Raw genomic sequence first — 21,720 nt, 5'->3', positions numbered from 1 at the left:
CATGTAATTCACACTTAAATTACTAACAGTTATAATTTTAAACTTAGTATGTACTAAGGCTCTTCTTTCATAAGTGTATAAAATAGACACATTTGACAGAGGATTTACTTTCCTGGTGGTTTGTAGGACCACCATCAATTGGGAACTTGTTAGAAATGTGAATTCTCAAGCTTGTACCCCAGACCTACTGAATCAGAAACTGGAGGTGGGGGGCTGACAACCTGTGTTTTAATAAGCCCTCCAGGGTATACTGAGGCACACTCAAGTTGAAGAATCACTGTAATATCTAAATCAGACCACAAAATGTATCTCCCCAAGGTTTTTTTTTTCTTTTAGGGCTTTATTACACTCATCTGGATGTATCTCAGACAATGAGATACATTTGGCAGGCTGAAATTACTAACAGTGGACCCTTGAACGATGCAGGTTTGAATGACTTGGGTCCACTTATTTGTGGATTTTTTTCAATAGTAGATACTTTGGTACTACACAGGCCCTGGCTGGTTGCATCTGTGGATGTGGACAAACTCAGATACTAAGGACTGACTCTGTGAATTAATTCCCTCATTACTCAGAGGTCAACTGTATTTTTAAATTCCCCATGTTTATAATTTGATATGTCTGGGAGCACACATCATTCATTGCTAAGTAGCACCGCTTTACCAGAGTCAGAACGACAACAGAATTAGTAAAGAGGCTTCAGATTTAGCCTCTGAAAAGTTCTGTCTGAGTTTTCTTATTACCAAGATGGAGTTTCCTTAGAAGTCAACTCAGTGGTACTTTTATTAACAGCTTAACTTGAAACACTCCAGCCTTTAAGCATGACTTGTACCAAGTTGTTTAATCTCCAACTAAATGCAGATCCATTCCCCAGTACACTCTGAATAAGGATTTGTGTCGGTGAAGTGTTCTTCACCTGAGATATCAAATCCAGGAACTAATTTAAACCATCCTGATAAATGGAGGGTGGGCAGGCTGGGCAGAGGGAAGGAAAACTGGTCCATTCTATAGATTGATGTGCCTTATCTTGCCTTTGCAGGATGGTGAGGTGGGAGGAAGTTAAATTTTTATATCCATAACAGTATAACTTACTGAATGTTATAAGCTTTAGGACCCAATTATTTATCTCCTTTGACACTGGCCTTGAAGCTTGACATACTGGGGAAAATTCTATTCTCTCCTTCAAGATCCAATGTAAATATCATTTATTCTTTGAAGCTTTTCTCTGCCTCATCTCCTCCCCAATTAACAGCCCTTTGTCTATTGCTGACTTGACGCTTTTTTTCTTTTCGTCTCCTGTATACATCTGTTAGAGCAACATAATCCCTTGAGGTTTTTTTTTTGTTTTGTTTTTTCTTTTTTACATTGTGGGGAATGGATGAACAAAGTCTCAATGCAAAAGATTCAGGAAGTACCAACATAAACTGAGCCAAATGGGGAAATCCCTTTTAATGATTTGTTTTCAAGTCTTTTCTTCCTATAGAATACTGTCCTTCACAAACAAATGCCTGGGTCTGATTTTTCATTATAACTTCCGTGTCTCACACAGCCCGTAATGTATAATCTGCCCTCAGACACTCTTGGTTGAATGAATCAAGACAATCTTGGCCTGTGTCTGTATAAACAGATAATACTGTAGGCTCTCCTCGTCCCCAACTTTTGATGTTGAATTAGTGGAGCGGTCTGTGCATATTCAATCCGGATCATATGTGTCGTCATTGCCGGGGGACCTCCTCTGCCCTTAAAGTCACCTCCTCCTCTAATAAGACCAGTGAAAGCTGGGCAAACTTTATAAGGTGTAAAACCCACTTTCTACAAATATACTGCTTTAGGACGATTCTCTTTGTGTTCTGGTAAACAAATAGAACTAGGTGCATCAATTTTCATCAAATAATGGTGGAATCTACTAGAAGTTGTGATTTGTTTCATTTCTTTTTGTTTCTAAAAACAGATCGTTGTCAGTTTGCTATGTAGAGGTCCAGGCATAGGTCAAACCATCAAGTAGTATGAAGGAGGTTTGAAAATCAAAGTTCCACATGCTCCTCGTAGTTTAAAATGTCAGAGGTGTTTTAAAGTGTTTAAGAAAAAAGAAAGAAAAAAAAGACCTTGTTTCTTTCCCTATTCCCCAGAGGCAATTAATTTCTATTCCTTTAGCTATTTTTTAATTTTGTTTCCATAGTTCATAATAACTTTTTTGTTGTTGCTATTTCTTTATTTTTCAGTTTTAAATAGTGACCATAACTAGTGGCTTCTTACTATAGAGGATGATAATGTAGCTCCTACATAGTCTGACCCTACTGTCCCCCAAATGCATGAAGGCAAACACACACACACTTTTCTATATTTTCATCTTTTTCTTATCCCTCCCTGCCTCAACTCTGAGATTTTCTCAGTCTTACCTTCCAATCTTGAGTTTTCCATTTCCACTATCACATTTTTCATCTTAGCTATGTCATAATTGTTGGTTACATCAGTATGTAATGTTTACTTCATTATAAGCATGTAAATGTTCATAGCTGGGTTATATAATATGCAGTGATTATATTTCCTTTCCTTTACAACTTTGTATTTTCCCTGGAGTTAATAATTGTCCCCTTTTGCATTTGCTTAGTTTTCTGTATCCCTGTCACTGACATACCTTCTAAATCTCTGTAAAGGTATGAATGTTCTCTCAATTTCCTCCCATCTTCTCAGTTTCATCTTCCTGGGCACGTACTTCACTACTGTCTGACCACCCCAGCCTGGGCTTTAGGTCTGGTCCCTGTTGTCCTCCTGGGATCCCCACTTCACCATCTGCTGGGGGTCTCTCCTCACTCATTCCTGTGTCTTTCCTGTTTCCTTTGGCCGGATTATCCTCTTCCTTACTTCACTCTTGTTTTGGGGCAGCACCTCCTCTGGTTACTTGCTGAAGAAGGAAGCACAGGAGGTGAGTTTCTGAAACTCATATGTCTTGCATTTTGGTTAATACTGTGACAGCTACAGAACTTTAGATTGGAATCCATCTTTCTTTAGAATTTTGAAAACCTGGTCCCCTTATCCTCTTACTTCTAATGTTGCTCTAAGAATCCAATGTCATCTTGAGTCCTCATCCTTTGTTTGTGGCTTGCTTTTCTGCTTCTCAGAAAGTATTTGGGATCTTCTCTCTGTTCTTAGTATATTGACATCTTATGATGATGTCATAAGATCATGTGGGTTTTTTTAATCTTGTTTTGTTAAAACCCATTTGTAAGGCACTCATGAGCTATTTCAATCTGGAAATTTGGGTCCTTTGGTTCTGAAATTTTTCTTGAATTATTTTTCATAATTGCTTTGCTTCCTTTTTCTCTGTATTCTTTTACTTAAACTTCTATTATTCAAACTGTATTTCTTCTCTTTTTTTTAACCGTTTCTCTTCTGTTTTTTCATCTTTTTCTTACCCCTCCCTGCCTCAGCTTTCTGGGAGATTTTCTCAGTCTTATCTTCCAACCTTGAGTTTTCCATTTCTGCTAGCAGATTTTTCTATTATTCTTGTTTCATGGAGTTTATTAACACATATACCTCCTGTATACATGGGAGATACCCAGAGACACTGAGTAACTCCTTGAAATGGCCCACAGCACCACATTAAATACCAACTTCAGCTAAAGACGGAAGAAAGAGTTTGGAGAGGTTATCGTAAACCAGGAAAATAAGGGGTAAGGTTGTTATTGCAGGTTTAGGTCCCGGCCCTTCTCTGTGGATAAATTTCTAGGGATCCTAGTTATCCTGCTTCTCCTGGTTTGGAGAGGTACACACCCTTACACATGGTGATTTTCTGTATAAATGTGTATTTCTCTTACAGAAGAGAAATTTCCCCTGTGTCTGCTGTTTCTTAAAAATAACCAGCCTAAAATGATCCTATGCCACAGGCATATTATGGGATGGCACATTCTGTTTCACTTCACCTGAAATCCATTTGCTTCTGGGCCTTCCCAACTAATACTTCAGGGGTCAGCTTTCCCAGATTTATGAAGTCAGTTTCCACTCCTAACTGTTTTGGCTTCCAAACTATTGTTTTTGCTTTTTCTCCTCTCTGGGGCTTAGGCCTTTTTCCTTTTTTAAAAAAATTCTCCTGCTGGGATTTTCCTGGGGACTCAGAGGAGCTACATGGGTACCTTCCAGTTCTAAGTGAAAGGTTCTCATGATACTTTGCATTCAGCCCAAATCATTTACTTCCCCCCCATCCATTTCCCAAGTTTCTGAATGTCCAGAATATTCTGAAAAACCTCTCCCAAAGCTCATTGGCTGCTTTTTCATGTCATTGCCTCTTTTCGTGGTATTACATTTCTTTTGGTTTTGAATAGTGCTTTTTATTTTTATAATTTATTTTTACATTTAAGCAAGGATCTGGATCTTGGTTTGAGTTGAGCACTTAGGGCAGGATTTCAGATGTCATCTAATGATTGTGGAGGGATTACAGGCACTTAAGGGGAAACTGGGCCTTTCCAGCGCCCTCCAAATTAAATAAGGCAGTCAGCCATCTATGCCGTGAGTGGAGCTACCTCTTCTAAAAGTTCTTATGAGTGGAGAGGCACTTGACTAGAGCATTTAAACAGAAAAACTCACCTCTGCTCTCAGTCCTCCCAATAATACCTTCAGATTCTCATTCTTAATTTTTATGTGCGTCAGTTTCCTCGCCCGTGGATATGATGATGATATTCATCCTATTTCCTATTTCCAAGTCAAGTTTTTAAAATGTTTCAGTAATTTTTGCTATATAAGCAGCCATCTCCCTATTTCCATTTTGAGTGACTCTTGCTGAAGCTTTAATTACAGTAAACCCAACAGGATTTTCTTTTGAATCACAGGCGATGGTCTGCGAGGGGCTCAGAGTCCCACGAGCTTAGTGAAGGAGGAGATGAGAAGAAAAAACGCGACTTTCGGAAAACTGGCTTTCTCAATTTAATCAAACCCCGGACCAAACCTGAGCGGTCCTCCACACTCTTGACAGCAGAAGAACTCTCCTCCCCCAAGGCAGGAGTCAGAAGTCCAGGTGTGGATTCCCCCAGGAAGGACACGAAGCCAGCCGAGCACAACGGCAGTGCTGATCGGACGGAGGAGATCAAAACACCCGACTCCCTGGAAGAAAGTCAAGGGGAAGACGTGGGGAAGGTGGACCGGAGTGACAGCAAGGGCAGCCCCCAGGGTGGGCGAAGGTACGGGGTCCAGATGATGGGCAGCGGGCTGCTGGCGGAGATGAAAGCCAAGCAGGAGATGAAAGCCAAGGCCGCTTGCTCGCTGAAGGTAAGGGAGGGGGTCTCTTCTGACTTGCTTGCCTTTGTCATTTTTATCTCCACACAGTTTTTATGAGCAAGACAGGTACAGGAAGACAGCCTATGAGTTTAATAAAAATCCCCAAACAAATGGCTCTTTCCTAAAGGACGCAGAGCACAGATAGGACCTGGCCATGTTTTTCCACCAGCACTAGGGTCATGCGCCCCTGAAGAGCCTCAGGCTTGGAAGGTCGGGCGGCAGCTGAAGGTCCACGTCTCACCTGCCCAGGTGCTCCTGTGCCTGTCACAAACACGTGACAGGTGTGCCAAGGACGTGCTCCACTCTGGGGAAAGTGTAGAATCCAAACAGAGACCCAAGGGCCACTGGAGATAGCAGAACTGACAGGCAAATAAAATGATTGAAACCAGATTCTAGTTCTATCCAGGGAGATGGTTTCCAGTTATTTCCAGAGTTCATGTTCTTTTCCAAACCTGAAAGTTCTTTGCTAAATTCAAGGTTTAAAAGGCAAAGTATTCTGTTAGAATTAATCAAATACTTGACCATGGAGATGTGTTGCTATGAAGACACATTTTATCATTTAAAAACTGCTGAGTACCCCCAATGCGATGGACGTGAGTTTGAGTAGGCTCCGGGAGTTGGTGATGGACAGGGAAGCCTGGCATGCTGCAGTCCATGAGGTCACAAAGAGTCGGACGTGACTAAGCGACTGAACTGAACTAAGTACCCCCAAATCTGACTTCATGCATTACTTAATTTCTGAACCTCTATTAATATAAAGTGTAAGTTGTGTATTTTTCTTCCCTTTTTTACCTCTATATTTTTCCTGTCCTCAGCTACTTGAGGGTTAGGCCCTTATCATGATTAACAATTAATTAAGATGAATATATTCATTTAACTCAGGTTTTGGTGTCTGTGCACTATTTTGAGCTCTTTTATGTTTATAAAACTGGGTTCTCCAACTTTATTTGAAGTATCAGAATAAAACAGTTCATCTTAATGAATTCTTGATTTTTCAGAAAGTAAGTGGTTATACCAGGACACAGAGGGCTTGTTTTATATTACTTCTAAAGATATTGATTATTGTTTCATTAAATGCTGCATTCCACATGATTTTACAGCTGTTCACCGTAGTTCTTCCACCAGCACCACCACCGTTCTCTAGCAATTTTCTACTTACAGATCCCTCCTAACTCACTCATTAGCTCTCAGCAGAGAGTTGAGATAAAACTATATTCTGTTAACTCAACAAGGGAGGCATGGTGTGGCCTTCACTAGCCAGAATTCTGAGTAAATACTGTGACCACATCTTTGGTGAGTCAGATCCCCTAGGAAATGTTTACATTTTAGTCTGTTTTATAGACTTTCTTTACAACAAGAAATGTGCTGTTTTGACTAATGAGCTGTTTATCACTGTTTCCATCGATGAATATAGCTGTCTTTTGGTAGAAAAATGAGAAGTGCTGGAGGGTTTTTCTTCCTTGTGCGTTGGATTTGATAAATAGATGGGCTCCAAGTGACAAAATTCTTATGGTTTAAGTTGCTCAAGACATACACCAATGATCTTAGAGCGCCATCTAGTGTTTCCTGTAGTGTTGTCTCAGCAGCAGAGCCTCAGGGAGACAAAGTCAGGCACAGTCAATGTCATGGCAGGAGAGTTAAGGAGCCATTATTTGTTGGCATTTATGATCTGCTTTGTTCTTTCTCTTGACACTTTAAATAACTATGCACTTTTGTGGTGGCGTGCTTGAATTTTTTAGAAACTTGGGAACGATGCTGTCTCCCCGGATTCTTCCAGCCTGGCCTTGAGCAGCACAGAACGGTCGGATGGAAGTGGGGCTGGTGAGTCAGGCCACTGCCATCACCCCCTTAGGACAAACTATTACCTTCTGGTCCCAAGAGTCACATGTGATTGACAGAAGGAAAATAAAGATGAAGAGCAAGAATGGACCTTGACTTGCCATAGAAGACCACAGCCCTTCACCTGCCCCAGCTCCACTTAGGGGTGCATTCCCACCACAATAACCTAGCACCTAGATAAGGCACCTTTCCTGATTCCACAAAGGGGAGAAATTTCACTGAGAAGAACTCCTAAACTGGGGGCATTTGGGGAGGGGAAAAAGAGAGGGGGCATGGCTGATGAAATTTATTATTATTGTTGTGGAATTGACTTAGACCACTGAGTTAGTTCCAGGTGCACACCATGGTGATTTGATATTTCTATTACAAAGTGATGATCATCACAGCAAGTCTAGTTACCATTTGTCACCATATGAAGTTATTACAATGTTAGTGACTGTATTCCTTCCCCAGGCTGTACATTTCATCCCTGTGGTATACTTATTTTGTCTCTGGAAGTTTATGTCTCTTAATCTCCCTCACCCCTCTACCCCTCAGGTAACCACCTGCTTGTTTCCTGTATCCATGAGTCTGTTTTGCTGATGTTTTTTTAAAAAAGCCATATATAGTATGTAGCATGGAACCCCTTTAATTGACATGAGGGAATGCTCTTTTCTCTTAGCTTGAACATCCAGGAATATTCAACATCCTTTGTCCCTTTGACTTTTTAGGTGTATTAAGAGAATAAGAGACTTTAGATGGAAACTGGAGAGTAACTTGTTAATTGTGCAGAAATCACCTCATTTTGCTGTTTGACGTTCTTGTGTTGAACTTTAGCATTTTCATAAGGAAAGAGTTAGACTATAACTCACGTTCAGCCGGTTTATATTTCCCTGTTATCTGGATAAATTAAGGCAGCAGAAGGGATGGAGGCAGGGCAGGAGATGATGCTCCTGGAGTAGTTCTCACGAAACCTGAGGTTTGGGGCACAGTCCTCCTCCCCCAGAGCCTGCATCCCGACTCCAGAGTGTCGTCCAGAACAGAGGTGCCTATAGTTGGTTATACTGAACCTTGTGCCAGATCTAAGGAAGATCTGAGTGCTTCAAATGCGTTGAGACCTGCTCTTGCCCCTGTATGCCCCTATGGGCATGTACCCTATTAAACATGAGGCTTGTCATCCGCGCAGTAGTCAGAGGTGATCAGAAGAGCGCCATCGAGTTCACTGTTTTTCTACCAAGAATCTTAGTTACCACCAGCATGTTTTGATTCTAAAAATGTGCTAGAATAGTGTGTTTCTGTTCTAAAATATCTTTGGTGACAGATACAGAAAACAAACCAACTGTTACCAGTGGGGAAGGGCTGGGAGTAAGGGGCAAGACTGGGGAAGGGGATGGAGATACAGCCTGCCAGGTACAAAATAAGATAGAGGCTATAATGTACAGCATAGGGAATATAGCCAGTATTTTATAACTACATTATATGGAATATAGTCTATAAAAATATTGAATCACTATGTTGTACACATGAAACAAATATTGTAAGTCAACTATACTTCTATGAAATTAAAACAGCTGAGAAATTATAAACAACTATAGGCGTCTCTAAAGGATTTGTTTCTTTCATCTTTGAGTTTTACAGTAAAGTGTGTTTTTTGTGCCCGTTTTCATTTTAGTGCCTAAAGCACATCCAGAGAACCGCTTCGGTTTGGGAACCCCAGAAAAGAATGCCAAAGCTGAGCTCAAGGCGGAGGCGGGCTCGAGGCCCCGGAACTTTTCCAACAGGCCCACCAGCCCGAAGCCCCTCCTGCAGGCCCCCAAACCCAACCTGGCGGCGCGACCCACCATTCCGCAGAAACCAAGAACTGCCTCGCGGCCTGGTAAGGACTGGTTTTTGCTGGTCGGGAATTAACCCTGTGACCAGGTGGCTTCCCAAGCTGGAGGGCCTGGGCCTCCACACGTGGTTTCCAGGGCGTCTGGTGAACATGACTAGGGGGTCTGTCTGCAGGAGAGGGCGGGGAGAAACCTGCTAAAGTGACCGAGGCTGAAGGGTTCCTTCATTCAGCACCCAGCGCACCCACTCAGAGACCGTCCTTGCACTCAGGGCTGTGGGTGGAAGGCAGGATGGGGGAAGCACCCCTGTGTGCCGCTCGCCCCCTGGCGGTGCTCGGCGTAGCTTTCTGAAGGCAGAGTCCAGGTGCTCGGACCCTTCAGAAAGCCACAGTTTAAGGATGAGAGCCACAATTAGGGAAAGCATAAGTTGCTCTGTTTTTATCCGATATCCTGTGAAATATTTAGGGTTTAGAACAGGGCTGGGCAAACTATGGGCCTGATGTTGTAAATAACATGTCAGAGGCACACAGCCCCCACTGTCCGTGTGTACACACACGCACACACGGAGAATTACCTTGCTGGTGATAGAGAAGAGAAAGGGAGTGCGATTCAGTTTTTCCTTTCAATTAGACTGAAACAGGACCGCCTTCAGAAATAAGAGACGAGCTTTTTTGCCATCTTTTTATCTTAGCAGGTCATTTATTTTCTCCAGTTGTACAGTTCATTCACCACAGGCCTTTCTGGTCCTCAAAGTCCATGATTTTAAGTTATTCTAACTGATCTCAGTATGTATATGTAGGTACATGCATCCCCACTCCTGAAAGTACAAATCTATGTTATATACATATGGTGACCACTGTACTGGATTGGAAAGCAGGTAAAGTCAGTGGGTTATAACCATCACTTATTTTAAGAAAATCAAATGGCCTTTGTGTTTGAGGCAGGAGTATTTAGTTCACCTACAGTCTAATTTTCAAGTATCAGCTCATTGAAATTCTGAAACTGAAATTCTGTCCGCAAGGTATATTCATATCTGTAGGCTTTTAACTCTTTGTAAGTTTTTTCTTTCTATTGTTTGTTACTTCACTGGGCTATGAAACTAATTTTTGGCCAGAAAAACTGTGATGCTTTTTAACAGATTATTAGTCATTTGTATTTAAAGACTGACCCAGCTTATGCTTTAGGAATCCAGTTTGATGGGTGTCTTTTGTCTCCACAGAGGATGTCCCAGACTCTCCATCCAGTCCGGGTTCTCCTAAAGTCGCTCTTCTTCCGCCCGTCTTGAAAAAAGTTCCTGCAGACAAAGAGAGAGATGGCCAGGGCAGCCCACAGCCCAGTCCCAGGACCTTTTCCCGGGAAGGTAAGATATTTTTTCTCTGCATTAGCTCTCCCGCAAGGAGAGTCATTTCTAGAGAAAGGAATTCATCTTGGTTAGAGTTTGTCAGTTTCTTGGATTACATTTTGGAACCAGAGCAGACTCGATTCAACATTGTTGGTGACATTGGGTCTTAAAGACAGTTACTTTTACTCCTTGTATAGAGTCACTCAGCCCAAAGGTCTTTGTAATAGTAATCTCTAGCTGCTCCTGAACTGACCCCTCGTGTATTAGGAATGCCAACAACAATGTTCTGTGACTGTTTGGGGCTTCCTATGGGTTTCTAGGGTCCACTGTTTCTCAGAAGAGCTCCCCCTGGTGGTCAGTTTCTGTCACTATGGCTCAGGAGTGGCTCACACAGGCCTGGGAGACCCGGTAGCTGGTTAGCTTGCGTGGTCGGGAAGTCAGGTGGTCCTCCTTCTCAGATGTGTCACTTGCATGGATGTTCTCATAGCATTGTCATACCAGTATGTTTCTTTTACTTTGCTGGGGTGGGAGCAGAGCAAGATAATCCCAGGGCTTGAATGCTGTCTCCCAGAATCAGATCAAGTATTGTCGTCTGTGGAGGCGAGGTGTGTTTGGGCTGACTTTTGCACCCCACCTTGTCTCGCCCCACTTCTCCCATTCTGTTCAATGTGCAGTTACGTCTGTCTATCATCAAGTGTAATTGCCAACTCTAAGCCCCACCTAGTAAGAAATTATCTGGAGCCATCGTCGCCCATGTCCAGATAGCTCTCAGCGTGGTTTGGGGTTGCTTGGTTTTATTTTAGATTGATGCTTTAGAATTCTTTAATTGCTCTGATTGTTACATCTTCCTACCATGGCTCATTTTCTTTTGGGTTGAAATTAATGGGAAATGTTTCTGAGTACTGTCTGTTGATTGAGAGTCTCATAAAAAATAGCACAGCCTGCTTTCTTATCTCCATTCAGCAGATTTATTTGATGTGAACAAACTTCACTCCCCTACTGGCTGTAAATTAAAGAAGGTCGGGGGTGGGGTTTGACCAAAGCTGATAAACTAGTCTGTCAAACAGAGAAACTAAAGTCATTGAATGATGGCTGCCACTTAGTCATTTCACACTGGGTGATCAATAAATACAGGACTCAGTATTATAGCCACAGCCTTTGAAAGCCTTAGTCTAGAAAGAGGAATTAGTTGTGGTGTCAGGTCAGAGTGACTGCCTGCTCAAACCACACAGTCCCTTCCCCATCCTACCCTCATCTTTCCCTTTCTGCAACTGCTATCTTTGTGTATTTACTTACAAGGAAGCTTTGAAAAATGTCTGAAAGAATTTTGTTGGTGAGAAATGGGAAGGCATGGAGGAGTAGTGAGGGTAAGTAGGAACGTTCATCTTGTCAAAAGCAATTGGAAATATGGACAGATTGAAAAGAAAAGGGCTGAGGGCTGAACAAGAAATAATTGCTTAACATTTTTGAAAAATGACGTTTTCTAAGATGCCTAAGACGAGGCCCAGAGTAACCCACCAGCCTCCTGAGTAAAAGAGTGTGTACCATGGCGCCTCTAGCATTAACCAAGAGGGTGAAATACTGGATGCTACAGGCAGGTCCTTGGCTGCTTTGAGAAAGTTAGGTGTTCTTTCCCTAGGAACTTAGGAATGAATGTGTTGCTTCTCAAACATATCAGGGCTTCACAGGTAGATGCTTGATTCCCTTCCCCACGCTCCCAATAGCAAATACTATGGATGGTTCACACCCCCCCATCTTTCCAGCTGAAGACTGGAGAGCTACAGAAATCACTGCTTTCCTATCTGGGATCCAGGATAATCTCTGAGATCATTCTGATGGTGTTGCCTGAAACTGAAATTGGACTCGAAAATATACATGAGGTCTCAGAACAGTTGGTAAATGTCGGAGGTGGTAATGTTTTGACTTCAGTTTATTTTTCAGCTTGTCCACTAAGCTGGCCCAGGAATGAGAGCCACTTGCAAGCCCTCTTTTCCTTTAGAAAACTGTTGCTGTTGTCCCCATTCCTACTTTCTTGTACATTATTCATGCTGGTTACTTCATTTCCTTGTTCTGTGCCTCCCTCTGGACTAGCGTGCCCAACTCATTTCTGAATCAGGTAAACGGCTGTGCTTCTTCCAGATTATTCCATAGTGAATGTGAATTTTGTTAATCCATCTTGGAATTGAAACAGTAACGCGGGGGCCTTTCTGTTAGTTATATTTTGGGGGCAGACTCGGAGCTCACCTCATTTTGCACGACATTTCCATAATGTTGGCTGTTGAATTCTGTAGATAATGGTGTGTCTGTTCAGGACCAACACTGGAGGTACCTTGAATCTTAAGCGGGGTGGGTAAGCTGATATTTAAGTTTTAATATTAATATTTTTTAATACTAATGTCAACACGTTGATGTATTTGCTACTATAAAGGGTAAAATGGATCCCTTTTCCTCAGTAGTGCAAAGAGGAGATTATTACAAAAGGCATTCAGATCATGACAGTGGCAAGCCTTCCGGTAGAGGGAAAAGACCTTCAAAACTGTACTCCACCATTGCAGAAGAGGAAGTGAATGCAATTGGGCACAGGAAGTCACAGCCAACAAATGGTTAGAGTCTTCACTTATCATCCCTCACTGTCCCAAAGCTTCTGAACTGGCACTAACAAAAACAAACTTGGAGTAACTTCTATCCTGGGACTGGGTCAGGGATTGATCATACAATTGATTTTTTTTTTCTAAATGGCAGCAGGATGGTCCTTCTATTGGGGGGCAAAAAGTAATGCCTTAAAAAACTAAAATCAGAAATTCTTACGAGGAGGACCAAGTTACTTGGGATTATGGTGACTTGTCCTTTCAAATTTTTGTGATCATGGAGGTTGATTTTTATATTTGGGGTCATGTCTCCTATTCTCTTCCTTTCTCTCTTTACTCTTCTCTTAGATTTAAACTGGGATGGGGTCAGAAATTAAGAGCAACACGGTTACCTTTAGAGAATGTTAGCCAAACACCTTACCTTACACTCTGCTAGCAAAGGATACAGGTAATCTTTCAGTGGACACTTTGTAACCCTGTAGGAAGAAAGGAAAAGTACCAATTTACTTTTGAACCTCTTATATTATTTTACAACAGTTACCCAATAAGTATCTTCCAATTTTGACACTGTATACATCCTATAAAGTTCTGTTCAGGTCCCAGGCAACGGATTTTAAATCAGCTTTTATCTCCAGTGGGAAATTTTAGAATAAGTACTGCTGACTCAGAGAAGAAATGGCTTTTCTATGACTAAGTATTCATCATCTCCCTGGTTAATAGCTTTTTATAAATATGACTTAAAGTCTTTTAAAGAAAGTTTTAGTATCATAAAAGAAATATTAAATATTTTGATATCTGAAGCTTGTTTAAGGGATTTCTTCCCTTGGAATAGGCTTTTTCCGCCCCACCCTGTTATACCATCTGATAAAGTAACACATGAGGGTAGATGGCTCCAGGGATAAAGTGTCCACAGTCTAGCCATAATCCCACACCCCCTTACCGCCTCTTCAGAAAGCATCACAGAAGGCAGGTCAGTGGAAGTGAACTTAAAATAGGGATAATTTCCATTTATTGAAAAAGGCTAAACCATTCTCAAACCTTTGACCTACCTTATAGCTTAGTAGTCCAGTGAGTTATGACTTCTCAGTAGGAACTGTTGTCTTTGAGGACTTTCCCTGACACAGTTAAAAACAAGAACGACGGAGCAAGCATCTACCAGTCTCCCACCAGCAACAGCATTGGAGTCAGCCTTCTTGACCAGATACTGTGAGATAAGCCATGGTCTCTGACTTGCCTGGTGGCCCAGCACACACGAGCCAGGTGACAGGGTGGCGGTAAGGATGTGGCCCACTGCATAAAGAAAGCCACCTTCTGTTTGGGCCGGGCAGCACCTGCCCTAGAGGAAAACAACTGACTTGTTTCTTCATTTTTAAATATTTTCAAGAAAATCTGTTATCTTCAAGTCATATAAATTACAGTAAGACATTTTATGAAAAAAAGAATTTATATTAAATCAGAAGCTCTATATTGCCTCTTTTGATAAGGACACCCAAGGTTACCCAGATGTTGCTAGATTTTGGAAATTTTCATTTGAACTGTTGCATCAGTTGACTTATAATCATTTGTTGTTAACAAAGAACCCTTCATGCAATGTAATGTTCATTTTTCAAGAGACCACCAACAGCTCTTTATACAACACGTGGATGAAGAGCCCACTTGCCATACCACACGGATCATCCAGTGAGGTTCTGAGTTAGAGTAAAAATAAGATGAAGCCAGAGAAAAGCCAGATCCTAGAAAGGCAAGAAATTCTCTCTGATTTCTTTTCTTTTTTTTTTTTTGATGACCTCTTTGGTTTAAAACTCTCATTGTGATGGGCTACGTCAAATTTTGATGGAATTCAATAGGACCATCTTGATTTGCTTTCCTGCCTAGATTTCTTGAGATATGAACAGGAACCAAAAGCATAATTTTTGGAGGAGCTTCAGTTAAAATAATCTGATGTACAATATTTTAATCTTGTTTTGTTAGTGCCGATTCCCAGCACTTGTCTTCACCCCTGAGAATTGCATAGCAGTCTGCTTTCTGAATAGTTTGTTAACAGATGCATTTAGCAGAGCAATTCTATTAAACCACAGTGTGTAGTTTTCTTTAAGTATTTTAAGAGCAGCTTTGTTTATGCTAAAACAGCTTTCTTACCTTCCTAAATCATGTCTCTGTGAAACAAACAGAAGCTATTGTTCTCAAAGCATGCTGCCTATTTTTATCATGGTTATTATGTTTTAATTATGTGGCTATTTTAATATTGACTTGACAGGTAAAATGCTTAGTTTCTTTTCCTGGAAGTATTTGTAATTACATCTTTCGAATTTCAGATCATTTCCTCTCTACGTTTAATATAAGCTGTGATGTCTTCATTAGAGTATGTCCTATTTTCTTGAAGAGTTGGTTTGACTTTGTATGCACTGTAATGTATCCTATTTGGACAGGCCATCCTATTCTGAGATCCCTATAGTGTATCACTTGCTTCTTCCATAATTCAGCCTATAGCCAACAAATATTTGGTTGTGGCTAATAATCTGTAACCCGGTGCTATGTTCCCCATTTTTCGCCAGATCTGGGTTCTACTACCCGTATATGAATTCTTCAAAAGGAATTTAACAGTTCATTGACACTCAGTGCTTGTCAGAAAATATTTCAAAAAGGTCACCATGTTTTTCTCCTGGGAAATATGAATGTCAGTGGAGCTTAAAATAGAGAAAAGCTCAAATTTTTGTATCAATCTCTAATTCTGAATTTATATGCACATTTCAGATGCTCTAAAATTAGCATATATATATGTATTTGCATATATATATATGCAAACTCAGATCATCTTCAAGAATGACCGATTTCACATTTGAGCCTCTCTATCAGTTATCAACACTGAAGACAGAATATGAATATACATGGAATGTTTCTGTTGAATAAATTGCCTGTTTACTTACTCAGGTATCTTTTATAATTTTAACAGTACCTGGAATGGTAATAAATGTGTATAGACACATAGAGAAGCTCTTGAACTTTAATGTATGAATTATTGCATTAAAGTAGTAAAACAGTCTTTAAAACACTGTTATCAATTCAAGCATTAAATCAGGCTGCCTAAGAGAAAGTTTCTCTGAGTTAATAAGAAGTCTGAATTCAGAAATACTGAACCTACTTAAATATAATTGTAATTTTGTAATTACTGTCCTAATTACATGCAATCAAATAATGCTGCCTAAAGGCTGGAAAACAAATGACAAAGAACACACCTCCTACTAAGGTCGTTTGCACTAGCAATCTGGACTAATACCAAGTGCTTTGGCTTTCAAACTCAAACAAGTGAGTTGTGCACACAGGTCCTTGATCTCACCATGCCTCAGTTTTCCTGTCCAAGGATGGTGCCTTACCTATGATACAAAGAAAATGTCAGCCTGGTACTATATACCCATTATCACATTCACAACTGGTAGAGTTAAATCAGTGAAAGTGAATATTTTTAGAATGAATTTTTAAATAATGTTACCACCATAGTGAATTGCATTGACAGTCCTCCAGAAACAGCATATCATTATTCCTCTCAGTGACTATGCCAGACAAATTAGAAGTTTTGCTCTCATGACTGGTACCAGGTCAGCTCTATGTCACCAACTCAGCCTGTTAACTTGGGTACACCCCCGCCCCTTCCCGCTGGCCTGGAGGACTCAGAAGCTAGTGTCACTTGGATGGAGACTGAAGGACAGTCTTACTTTTTGCAGGAAGATTCCTGTGTTGGATTGGTACTCAATTTCGGTTAGTCCTGGTCCAGGGTTCTTGGTTTTTATCTGTGACAGAAACACATTTGATTATAGGAATTTCTCCATTTTTAGAGGGTATTCTTGATGTCATATTCATATCATATGATGTCAATGAGACCTGGGATTCTGAGGATGTTATAACTATTGGGAAGAATGAAAGGTTTTTTAATCTAAGAACACAAGCTAATAGATAAACAAGCAATATATCAGCATACTTCTTCCTTTGGATTTGTAGTGTTGGAAATTTGAGTAATACTTATTTTAGTTTTAAAATGAATAAGATTTTCTAGCTGATTTCACTAGTAATGATCTGTTTTGAGGTTAGATTATTGCAAAGTATTTCAAGATCAAAATACAATAAATTTTCTCTGCTAACCCCTGCTCATAGTAAACGCACACAAGTTCAGAACTTAAATATTATTAGTATCAAATTAGTTTGTGAGAAAGGGAAAATTATTTATAGAAAATTACTTTTTTCCCCAAGTCAAGCTAAAAAAAATAAACTAATCAATATAATATTTATTCTTTGCTTTTCCCCTCCATCTGAGAATTTGCTCAAAACAGTTGGGTAAAAAGTCAAAGCTTTTTTAAAAATTACTTTTTTATCATGAAATTTTATCCTTCTATAAGAATTTTGAGTAAATTCAATATAATTAAAATTTAAATTTTTATTGTCTAGAGATCAGAATCCAGCCCTGACAGCAGGCTTGGCAGGAGAAGTACTTTATTATGTTTGCGTTTTGCCTATTAGGTTTCATGAGTTTTCACTTCCTAAAACAACATTCTTTAGCAGATGAAACATTTAAAAAGCCAGTTGCTGGCAAGATGAGTTTTTTTTAACATAATGCTAACATCAAAATGATTCGAAGCATCAAATGAATCCTCTTGCTTTTCCAGGACTGTGTGTTCCTGGTTGGATATTTAAACTTCTGAGTAGTGAGGTAGCTGCACTCTTTCAAGCTACACAAAGTGCCTGGGCTTGGTATTTTTAGCTTTTAAGTGATGTCTCTACAATAGACTTGGTGAGTAATATTTAATAACTCTTAACAGCCACGCTGCATCTGGACCTTTCCCAAAGTATAGTAGCAGAGAAGCTATGACTTAGTTGAAAAGAACATGGGTTTTGGAGAAAGATTTAATTTAAACCCCGATTCCAAGTTTTACAGAACCTACCCAGTAGTTGTGGAGAGTAACAGTGATAACACAGTGCCTGGCAGGACGCATCACAAAGGCTCAGTCCGGCACTGTTCTCTCCTCACTGCTTTGTAGATCCCCCATCTTCCCATGTGGTCAGAACTGGCAACAAACATGGCAGATTTGTTTTTTTTTTTTTTAACCTGGAAGCTGTTCCTAAAGGATTGAATAGAGGCAGCATTAATTCATTTCCACAAGACTTTATTCCATTTCCTAGAGAGTGAAACTGAGGTTTTCTGAGACACAGAAGGGCCTGACAGCGATCACTGGGGGGCCTCCTCATATCCTGTCCTTGAAGCAGGATGGCCAACCCCAAATGGTGTGCAGAAGGCAGCGGATGGAATACCTGTCCCGCAGTGCCACCTCCGGGCTCTGTGCCGCATGAACGGGCAGCTGTGACCGAGGAGGTCCCCCGGGACAGAGTGGCTTCCGCGTGCTCCCACCCCCACCCTCCCCTCCTGGGGTCCTCACCCTCAGATGGTCAACCGCATCTATGAGAGGCTCACCCTCTCATAGACTGGGGTTTTTATGTTTTCTGTGTTGTTTTGTTGGTTTGTTTTTAATTTCTGTTTAGAGTCTTGAAATGTACTTGGAAAATTGTTTCTGAGAAAGTTCATCTCAAACCCTCCCACACTCTTCAGGGCCCCTGCCTATCTCAGCCCCTTACTGCTCAGGCCACCAGCATCTCCTTGTTCATCAACCGTAATGACTTTCTTCCCTTCCTTTCAGTGTCCAGGAGGAGCTGGAGCCAGCAGGCCCAGGAGTGTCAAGAACAAAAGCAGTGGGCCTCCAGTAAAGATGGCCAGCCAGGCAGCAAGTCCAGCGACTCTGGGGAGGAAGCAGAGAGAGAGTATATTTTTGTGTAATGGTCACCCATGCAGAAGTCTTACCATGAGGGGTGCTTTTGTTAGCCATCAGAGAGGAACCAAGGGCAACATCTCTTTCTTCTTCTAAGCATTTGTCTCTTGGTGCTTTTTTCTTTCTCCTTTTTTCCTTGAGAACCAAAACAGATCCATTTCTCGGGAATCAAAGCACAGGTTTGATCTTTCCCAACCCTCGGCATTTGATTTCTATGCACTCCTTCATCTGCCTTCAACGAATGCCAGCATTATCCCATGGGCCCTACTTGAATTTCTCTGAGGCAGCTAAAGGTTGCCCCGTCAGGTGAGTTTGGGAAGGTAAACGAGGTCACTGGACACATACTCCTGAGTGACTCCATCCAGCTGACCGTGGGGTACTGCTGCATGTAGCTGTGTCAAACCTGCACTTGACTCGATAGAGCGGTTTATTCTTGATGTATGCAATTGCACTGTAATTAACAGAGCACACTAATAGTTTGTATAAATTATATATATCAGATCTTGGGGATGGTTTTACATTCTCCCATGGGGAACTTCTTCCTTCCCGATGTGGAATTGTACATTTACATTTGGTACGGTGACCTTTGTGATACCAACAAGCTAGTTAAGAACCGAGTTTGAAAGGCCCATGGCGGATTCTACCATGCACCCAGATTAATGTATATAGTTGATTGGAATGAGGTTTTTATGAATATTCATGTTTTTTGAAGGCCTTTAATTTCTGTTCTGCATATTAGCTTTTAATGTGTGATTAAGAGAGATACTTTGACACCTGTAAAAAATCAAACTACTACTTTTTAAGACATTTCACAAATATTCACTTACATTACAGGCTGAGGTATTTTATTCATATGTATATTTATACCAATAAAATGATTTTACAAGTGGAATTTTGACTTTCTCCAGTGATTTTTTTAGTGAGGATTGGCTTGTGTTGATGAGCTTTGTTTTCTAAAAATCCAGAATAATCACAGTTCCCAGATTATCAAAAACCTATTACATCCTAAATAAATGCAACTTGCTGATTTCATGGCCTGCTCTTACCTTTGGGGAAAACATGAAATTCATCAAAAGGTTATGAGAGTCCACAAGAGCCCACTCATCAGGCCAGATAATGGAGTCGGGGCTGGAGTCTCTGAAAAATCCCAAGACGCTGTGAGATGAGCAGGACGACTGCTGGGAGAGGTCTGGGAATCTTCACCAAATGAGAAGTTGCAGATCATGGTTTTCCTACTGGTGCCATGTGCAGGCCCTTAACTAAGAATGAGGCTATTGGTAATTCACACCCCATCTCAGGTATACCAAACGGCGGCTCAAAACCCAGGAATCACTTTGTTTTGAGGATGCATTCTTTGTCTAGTTAGACTGGGCAGGCTGACCTTTCATTTTCCCTTAGTTCAGCATTGGATGGTCTGGGTCCCCTTAGCACCTGCTGTTTGGCTGACTATTGGTGAGGCATGTGTCGGGTGTTGGAAAGAAGTCAGTGCAATTATAAAATGGCCACTGAAAATTCAGGAAGAGGGAAGCAGACAGCTGGTTAATCAGGTGGGGAGATCCGCCCTGGGGCGGGAAAGATGTCACACGTTGACCCCGCCCCGCGCTGGCCCATTTCCCAGGTGCTCCAGGTGCTTCTGTTCACTATCCACCTTCTCTCACACTGTTTACAGAACACTGTTCCCAGAGAAAATTTTGCAAGCTTGAAGGGAAAATGATGATTCATTTTATCTTTGCAAAAGAAAATGTACAGAAAAATTACAACAGAAAATCGCAGTAGGCAGGACAGCCCTGATTTTTCAGTGTTACACCCATCCTTGATCCCAAATGTGTGGACTTACCTGGTGGTCCAGTGGTTGAGACTCCATGCTCCCAATGCAGAGGGCCTGGGTTCAATCTCTGGTCAAGGAACTAGATCCCACAAGCTGCAAGTAAGATCTCATACTCTGCAACTAAGACTCAGCACAGCCCAATTAAAAAAAAAAAAATCCTGAGTGGATAAATCCTAAATTGAGATGGCCATGAAAAGATTTAGACTTTTTTGCTCTGGATTAAAAGCATTGCCCACGTGTGACCCAGCAGTAGAAACCACATGGTATTCATTTTCATCCCGTCCCTCTTTTTTTCTTCAGAGCAAGAATGTTAACCAATGCCTTCTCTAGCTTGTTGAAGGAACCCAGTGGGAGGTCTTGGTGGAAGATTGTAGATTGAGTCTGACCCTCATTTCCACTGTATAAGGTGCTAAGAAAATGGAGGTTTCAGACCTTCAAGGTTGTTACTACAAAGTTTGGGGCTCCTAAGGTATACAATCCACTGGAAACCTGTATTCCCAACACCCACGTCTTTAGCCCAGAACCCAACCTCTTGGCCAAACTGCTGAAGACCAGAGTAGGAGTCAAAGGAGGGAAGACAAAACAGAAGGATGAAGAGTGTGGTTTTTTTCCTCTCTTAGATTTTGATTTTTTTCCTCTCCTGAGTTTTGACTGGACAAAACAAAACTATAGAATCCATGGTATGGTCTCTTCAATAAGTGGTGCTGGGAAAACTGGACAGCTGCATGTAAAAGAATGAAATTAGAACACTTCCTTATAATATACACAAAAATAAACTCAAAATGGATTAAAGACCTAGGTGCAAGCCCGGATACTATAAACTCTTAGAGAAAAACATCAGCAGAACACTGACATAAACCACAGCAAGATCTTTTTTTGAGTAATGAAAACAAACCAAACAAATGGGACCTAATTAAATGTAAAAGCTTCTGCCCAGCAAAGGAAACTGTAAACAAAAAGATAACCCACAGAATGCAAGAAAATATTTGCAAACAAAGCAACCAACAAGGGATTAATCTCCAAAATGCACAAACAGCTCATTCAGCTCAATGTCAAAAAAGCAAACAACCCAATCAAAAAATGGGTGGAAGAGCTACACATTTCTCCAAAGACATACAGATGGCCAAAAAACACATAAAAAGATGCTCCCAACAAGACTAATTATTAAAGAAATGCAAATCAAAACTACGATGAGATATCACCTCACACCAGTCAGAATGGCCAGCATCAA

General features: G+C 41.0%; 1 protein-coding gene and 2 long non-coding RNA genes across 9 annotated transcripts in view; 1 reads left to right on the top strand and 2 right to left on the bottom strand.

Moving 5' to 3' along the window:
• The window catches only part of CARMIL1 (capping protein regulator and myosin 1 linker 1), a 304,650-nt gene extending 285,097 nt beyond the window's left edge, over positions 1-19,553 (top strand). Inside the window, exons 33-38 of one of the 4 annotated variants that reach the window (XM_043450501.1) lie at positions 4,827-5,262; positions 7,011-7,092; positions 8,762-8,965; positions 10,138-10,278; positions 12,717-12,863; positions 18,533-19,553. In XM_043450501.1, coding sequence (XP_043306436.1) covers positions 4,827-5,262; positions 7,011-7,092; positions 8,762-8,965; positions 10,138-10,278; positions 12,717-12,863; positions 18,533-18,669 — 1,147 coding nt within the window. In that variant the 3' untranslated portion in view covers positions 18,670-19,553. The other 3 variants (XM_043450500.1, XM_043450502.1, XM_043450503.1) reach the window with 3 other exon arrangements.
• Positions 9,975-14,036, bottom strand: LOC122429842. 2 transcript variants are annotated; one of them, XR_006266157.1, is made up of 4 exons: positions 13,898-14,036; positions 13,295-13,324; positions 12,505-12,545; positions 9,975-10,212 (listed from the first exon to the last, which is right to left on the bottom strand). It is a non-coding gene; the product is annotated as an uncharacterized LOC122429842 (long non-coding RNA). The 2 variants fall into 2 exon arrangements; XR_006266158.1 differs by lacking the exon at positions 12,505-12,545 and having other exon boundaries at positions 13,270-13,324.
• LOC122429841 lies at positions 14,055-20,698 on the bottom strand. 3 transcript variants are annotated; one of them, XR_006266154.1, is made up of 6 exons: positions 20,499-20,698; positions 19,708-19,798; positions 18,471-18,631; positions 17,783-17,959; positions 16,562-16,636; positions 14,055-14,184 (listed from the first exon to the last, which is right to left on the bottom strand). It is a non-coding gene; the product is annotated as an uncharacterized LOC122429841 (long non-coding RNA). The 3 variants fall into 3 exon arrangements; XR_006266155.1 differs by having other exon boundaries at positions 19,708-19,920; positions 20,499-20,528; XR_006266156.1 differs by lacking the exon at positions 19,708-19,798.
• Between the last annotated feature and the right edge of the window lie 1,022 nt (positions 20,699-21,720).

Source organism: Cervus canadensis, chromosome 28 (genome assembly GCF_019320065.1).
Source record: "Cervus canadensis isolate Bull #8, Minnesota chromosome 28, ASM1932006v1, whole genome shotgun sequence".
Lineage (NCBI taxonomy): Eukaryota > Metazoa > Chordata > Mammalia > Artiodactyla > Cervidae > Cervus > Cervus canadensis.
This window is presented reverse-complemented; position numbering and strand designations above follow the sequence as displayed.